Source organism: Cyprinodon variegatus, unplaced genomic scaffold (assembly GCF_000732505.1).
Source record: "Cyprinodon variegatus isolate N-32 unplaced genomic scaffold, C_variegatus-1.0 Scaffold402, whole genome shotgun sequence".
NCBI lineage: Eukaryota > Metazoa > Chordata > Actinopteri > Cyprinodontiformes > Cyprinodontidae > Cyprinodon > Cyprinodon variegatus.
The window spans coordinates 168514-175375 of NW_015150855.1; the positions used below are offsets into that span (position 1 = coordinate 168514).

At 47.5% G+C, this 6862-nt stretch overlaps 1 protein-coding gene across 1 annotated transcript in view; it reads right to left on the minus strand.

Moving 5' to 3' along the window:
- Nucleotides 1-2050: 2050 nt before the first annotated feature.
- lrp6 (LDL receptor related protein 6) overlaps nt 2051-6862 on the minus strand; it is a 32243-nt gene continuing 27431 nt past the window's right edge. Inside the window, exons 17-23 of the mRNA XM_015387746.1 lie at nt 6499-6624; nt 6180-6416; nt 5982-6092; nt 5678-5908; nt 4588-4724; nt 4410-4507; nt 2051-4278 (exon numbers count right to left, since the gene is read on the minus strand). Coding sequence (XP_015243232.1) covers nt 3981-4278; nt 4410-4507; nt 4588-4724; nt 5678-5908; nt 5982-6092; nt 6180-6416; nt 6499-6624 — 1238 coding nt within the window. The 3' untranslated portion in view covers nt 2051-3980. The remainder of the gene's footprint in view (nt 4279-4409; nt 4508-4587; nt 4725-5677; nt 5909-5981; nt 6093-6179; nt 6417-6498; nt 6625-6862) is intronic.

Consider the following 6862-nt stretch of genomic DNA (forward strand, 5'->3'; position numbering starts at 1 on the left):
AAGGGAGAAGACAGCTGATAGAGAGCGCAGAGGGTTTGTTATTACGGTAAAAACAAAAATCCGGAACTAAAAAGTGAAACTGATCAATTTAGTAAAAAGAAATACGGTGCACTAATCAATTGAAATATTTTAATGTAAAATCGGTGGAGGGGTTTTAGGTCAAAATAACATTGAAATTGGAGAAGAAATAAAACATTAATGGAAGAAAGAAATGAAAGTTAACCTGCAAATATGAGGGGAAAGCAAAACTTTGAACTGAAGAAAAGGTTTCATTTTCTTTACTCTATCCATATAAGACTCCTAGTTATACTCAGTTGAAGTGGAAAGATACTGGACTGCAAATGTCATTTCTGACTAATTAAAATATTAAGTAATTTTGAGGATTATAATCCCTGATGGTTCCATGAAGTTCTCACCATAAAATCTGCTGAAGATCAGCAAACATGTCAGCCATTGGAGTTATATATTATTTTAATCGAAAGATAATGCTTTTCCATTCATTTCCTTTTTAATAAAACAGTTTCTCCCACATTTGCTTAAAATCAACCTAAAACAGGAGAAAGAGGCCAGCCTTCACATAAATCAAAGGGATGTAGGCCTTTATGATTTTAACTCTTTGAGATCCATCAAAATCTATGATGGATCGTTGGGTCATAACGGCCTAATCTTCCACACTGATGGTGTCCTGAATCCTTATATTCTAGAGTTCAAGTGTTTAGCTGAAAGAAAGGGATTTCTGAATGTTTATAAAATAGCACACTGGTTAGTGTAAACCTTTAAAGTCTAATGCAGGCTGCTTAGACAGCTTTCTTTGTAAACAGTTCTAAGAATCACTCAAGGAGAACCCTACACCATCTAGGGCCTGTAAGTCCAGGCACAGGGTATTTAACCGGAATGATGTTGGCTCAGTTAATCCATCATGAAATGAGTCTTTTTACTCCTGATTATTATTGATCTGAGAACAGCTTCAGTAGATGGTTTAATACGAGGCCCTGTATTTAATAGAAAACAAATAGTTTACCTTAAACTGTAATCAGTTAGAATGATGTTCCTTATGTTACTAGTTTATTTTTATTCTTTTTTATCAATGTCAATTTGTTCTTAATCTCTCAGACTGAATTTTGACAGATTATAATCTTTATGGAAATCAATGCTACAGACTTGTAGTAAAAGGAAACCAGGTTCTGGTTGTGGTCAGAGCTCTGCAGCATTCTCCCTCGCTCGCTCCTTCCATGTTCAGGATGCATCATGGGCAGGAGCTCTTCTAGTTGGTCACCCGTTACCGTGGTAACAGAGGCCAGAGCCCACTTGGTCATGCATCTTCATCCTGATTGGGCAGCTGATTCCAGCTCCACAGCACCCTGTGCTCAGGGTCAGCTGCTCTGCAGGGTGAAGCTGTTTATAAACACCTGCTCAGTTTCCTGTTCTGGTTTCTGCTACTCAGATTCTTCCTTAAAGAGCCTACTTCATAAATCACTTCATGCTGATCCATAATTTTTTTAAACAAAGGTTCAGATAATTGCAGTTCTTAACCATTATCCCTCTTTTTTAGTTTATGAGGAATTTTGATGGGAAAAGCAATGCATTCATGGATTTATCTGCTGTGTTTGTGTTTAATTAGCACTCGGACTCTGCAGGAAAAGTTCACTCAGTTTATATTTAACAAAAAGAAAACAAAACCAGCATCTGATGAGTAACAACAGCTTATAGTGGCAGCTGGAGGCGCTGAACCCGAGGACACCACCGTCCACGTCGGCAGCGGATCCAAAGAGATGAAGGATTCCCGGAGAATAAAAGTGCTTTTTTAAATAACCTTTCTACTTCCTAGGAGCCTTTATTGTCCACTTTCACTCTGTCCAACAGCACCCCCTGCAGGCCTAATGGCAAGTCTGCAGGAAGGATGAGCAAAGCATCATCCATCCTGAAACTTTTTTTTTTCCAAGCATCCAAACAGAAAATCCTCAAGAAGAAAATTGAGAATATTTGGTGGGAATCTGGAAGCAACACCGTCTTCACATTTCAGACACAAAACACATGAACAACGCCAAATCAAATCAAAGTTCTCATTTATTTTACTGTCACTGAATTATTTCCCTCATATGGTTCTTTAGTGGCTTTAAAAAAATAAAATCAGATCACAGGTTTGATTCCAGTTCAGCTTAAACAAGTTTTTAAAGAGTTTTGTTCATATCTGATGTCTCAGATTTTACAAACCGATTGCAGAGCAGACTGTAAAGTCCGCCCATCGTCGGTTTCAGTCATTTTGTACCGGATAAAAGACAATAAAGAAAAAAAAAACGTTCTAAAGTGCAGAAACGAGAACCTTTCCGACAGAAAAGAGGAGCAGGGCTGAAATACAGGCATCTTCAGCGGGACGCATGGAGGCTGTATGGAGTCTCAAGACGACCAAAAAACTAGCCGTGGACCAGGTATGGCGTCCAACGTCTGCCCAGAAACTAGGTGCTTATGCTGTACTGGAACTCAGCAAATGTCACACAGACTCAGGCTGACAAAATCGTAAATATTAAGGCTTCTAACTCCAAGAAACACTGTCAGACTCAGGACGACCAAAACCTGGATGTATGGAGGTCAAACAAGGACTAAACTTGGTGTATAGAATGTTCAGAGACTCAGGACAGCAGACTTCCATGTTTGGAAGGACAAGATGGGTTCAGGACCGCCCTGAAGAACGCATCTAAGGTCATATGGAGGCTTAGACCATGTGTGAGCCTGAAACAGCCAGAATTATGAATCATAGAGAGGCTGCACGTCCCCTGAAGGGGTCTAAAACATCTCTAGAGCCAGATTTAGGTGTTTACATGTTAAAGCTTATTAATGGTTTGGATTAGTGCTTCCAGTGGTCGCTGGGCAGGTCCTGATGCCCAGCAAACAGGTTCACTAACTTCGTTACCACGTTTCTGCACGACCCCCAAAACTCCTCCGAATGTGTGCTTTTTTTCCCCCCCAGTTTAAACAAAAATCTGAAATCTGAGTTGAAGCTCCTTTGTTCCGTTTCAAAGCGTTAGAAAGATTGTCTCGATTCGGGCTGGTGGTCGTTCTCAGGGCGACGCCTGACTGGAAAAGGGGTCAGGAAGTGACCTCCTGCGTCCTGACGCCGAGGAGCAGAGAGTGCATCACAGGCGAGAGCGACGGTAAAAAGTTGGATATGTTGTGAGATTGTCAGAGTTGTTGGTTTGGTAGAAAAATAGAAGGAGGGAATATAAAAAGAGCAGGAATGAGAAGAGCTGCAGGAGGTCGATGAGACATTTACAATGATTCTCTATATAGCTTATAAATACGTATCTACACAGTATGTGGTACAAAAATACTATAGAGCATTCTGTGGGCACTGCAGTTTCTGGGGGGTTTCAAAATAAAAGCACATGGAGTTGTGGCACTGCTCAGGCACAAGTTGTGATGATGATGAGGAGCGGTTCTTCCTCCTCGTGTGAGACGGCGACGGAGAAGAGCCGCCAGACGATTTGGTTTGAATCCCATCAGGATGCGAGCGCCCCCCCGTACGGAGGCTGGAGAGGGACAAAAAGAAAGGTTCTGCTGGGTCAGTGCGGAGCTGACGGGGCGGCCTCCCATCCTGACGGGATGCCATCCCGCCCTCTGAGTGGGCGGGGCCTGTGGCCGCTGCTTGTATTTGGCATCAGAGGAGTCCAACTGATCGGCGCCGTTTCTCTCCGGCTTTAAGGCAACTTTTGCTCTGTGGCGAGTTTAATAAAAGCTTCTGTTAAAAATGTACAAATTCTATGGCATCATCATCATCATCAGTATAGAAAATATATAAATATGATTTCTCTGTTCTGTACAAAAGTTCGGCAGCTCGCCTTCCTCCGCTTCCCTTTTATCGCCTCGCTCCATCGCTGCTTCAGTCTCTTCCCGTTTTTGTTTTCTTTTGTTTTTATGTTTTTTTTTTTTTTACCTCAGATATAAACAATTGTTATTTACAGTGAGGGAGGGCGGAGCTTTGCTCACGAGGAGTCCGTGCACGGGGAGGGCGGCGGCGGGTACAGGTGGTGGGAGTAGCTGCGCTCCGTGTAAGGAGACGGCGGGCAGCTCTCACAGTTCTCCTCCGCCGACAGGTACTGGCTGCGGGGCGTCGGCGGCGGCGGGAAAGGCTCCGAGTCGTAGTTGAGGTCGCTGGTGTAGCCCTTGGCGGCGGCCGCGGACTTGAGCGGCCGGCGCCCCGGCGTGTAGTCGCTGTCGCAGACGTCGGTGCTGCAGGGCGTGGTGGGCGGGGCGAAGTGGCGGTAGGTGTAGGGCCGGTAGCTGAAGAGGGAAAACATGGATTAATATTCCAGAGAATTCCAGGGGAAGGTTCCCGATCTGCAGGAACCAACACATTTCAGTCCCCAGAACCCAAATGGTCAGACAGTTCTGGTTCCAGACCGGAGCTGTACCTGTAGGAGCGGTGAGTGGAGGGGCTGTTGGAGGAGTAACCAAACTCCAGGGTGTACTGGGAGCGCACGGTGGCCGGGGACGGAGGCGGGTTCAGGATCTGGAAGCAGAGAGTCATCAGAACAACAGAACAGAACCCGGCTGGGACCGGAACGGACCGGACCGAGTTCTGACTCTCACCGGGGGGAAGTAGGTGCCTTTAGTGCTGGACGAGCTGCTGGATGAGGCTCCGGTGACGTGAGCGCGGTCGTACAGCGGGCCGCTGCTGCCGCCCATGATGCTCAGAGAACCAATCACAGATTTCCCTCTGGACATACCTGAAGATCGGGTCAGAACCGGAAAGTTAAGCCTGATTTCATCTGATCAACAGTAATTCAACACAGAGACTGACTGGAACATTTCACACATTCAGAACCAGCTCGGATCCGACCTAACAAAAAAACCCTCTAGAACCGAGCTGCTGGGTTTGACCATGGCCGTTGCTCAATATGTGTACATGTGTACACATATTGTACATTCCCGATCAGGAAATTTGTTGCCCCAAAAAGGGCAACAAATCATAGTGTAAGCCTGGCTTTAGCGTCACTATATGGCCCATTTACTGATTTAGTTCGTAATTCAAAAAAAGTTCTAATGTTGAGAGAACCATAGCAACCAGCGGGGCTCTGAGGCTAACCACAGCCAGGGCTAACGTTAGCCCGTCTGCAGCAGCCCTCTCTCTGCATAGCTGTGTGTGAAGGACCGCTGGCTATGATGGAGGCTTTATGATTTGTTTGGCTGAATGTGTTCATTATTATTCCTGAACTAAATGAAAAAGTAGGAATGTATTATTATCTAGAGATTATTAGTAACAGTAGGTGAAACGCAGCTCTAGACGAGCTGAGCGTGTGGTGATGTCATCAGTACACTACTGTTCCAATTGACCCATATTTATGCTGCGTGTTCCCGTTCTCCCACAGTCCAGACTTTCTTGGGTTCCTCTCAAGAACATACTTAGCGAGGACACGAGTCCGTACTCACTTTCTTGTGAATTGAGGAACGGTCCATGTTTCGGCTCAGTGGTAAGCTCCGCCCACACACAAAATCCTAGAATTCCAGCCTGATTCTACTCAGTCACCCGTTTTATGTACAAACATTTGTCAGGTTTCTCCACTCTCTGGGTTCGGACACTCACTAGTATTCGCTGCGGTTCTGGAACCACTAATCTCGGTTCTGTCGTGTTCAGCTTTACTAATCTCCACGCTGGGAACTCTGACCCGGTCCGACTCACCTGGCAGCGAGCTGGACAGAGAGCTGGGATGCGGAACGTATCCGAGCGGCACCGACGACTGTCCGTGGACCACGAAGTCGTTGGTGACCGTCTCGCCGTCGTCCTTCATGTGAGGACAGAGCACCCGCTGGCAGACGAAGTAGATGGCGCCGACCACGAACAGCGCCATGACCACGGCCACGATGGAGCTGATGGTGCTGTTGGTTGGAGCCGGCGGCTCCTCTGTGGCGTCTGAAAACAAAGAGAGACCTGAGTAACGGTTCTGCAGACCGGGTCGGTTTAAGCCGCTTGCAAAGAGACTCACAGCAGCCAATCTCGTCGGAGTTGTCGCTGCAGTCCATGTTGTGGTCGCACTTCTTGTGTTTTCCGATGCACTGACCGTTGGAGCAGGAGAACTGCTCAGCAGGGCAGCGGACTGCGAACACAAGCGCGGCGCTCCATCAGTTCCACCCAAACCCAGTACCTTTCCAGCGCATGGGAACCACAGCGGGGAGATACTCACCTTCACATTTGTTCTCGTCGGAGCCGTCCTGGCAGTTGACCTCCCCGTTGCAGCGCAGGCTCAGCTCGATGCACTGCCGGCTGTCGCACTGGAACTCCAAGTCGGAGCAGACGGGGCAGTCCTTCTCGTCGCTGCCGTCCTCGCACTCGGGGTAACCGTCGCACCTCCAGGTGTTGGGGATGCAGTCCACCTCGCCGGACAGGCAGGCGAACTGCAAGGGCGAGCAGGTGGGCGGCTCTGAGGAAGACAGAAAACAGGACGGCCTGGTCAGACGTTTCCGCCGGCGACACCGCGGGTCTACAGGAACGCCTCAGCTTACCGCCACAGGTGAGCTCATCCGACAGCAGAACCAGGTGGACGGGGCAGGAGCAGCGCGTGGTTCCATCTCCCTTCACGATGCAGATGTGGGAGCAGCCGCCGTTGTCCTTCGTACACGGATGGTTCCCTGAAGGAGTCCGATAGAGACGGAAAGTTACGTTTCAGCTCAGATTCGCCTTAAAAAACCGGAATTCATGTGAAAAGCAGTTTATTCTAGAAAATGTAAAGCTAGGTAGATTAAGGCGAATCTGAGCTGAAACGTAACTTTCCGTCTCTATCGGACTCCTTCAGGGAACCATCCGTGTACGAAGGACAACGGCGGCTGCTCCCACATCTGCATCGTGAAGGGAGATGGAACCACGCGC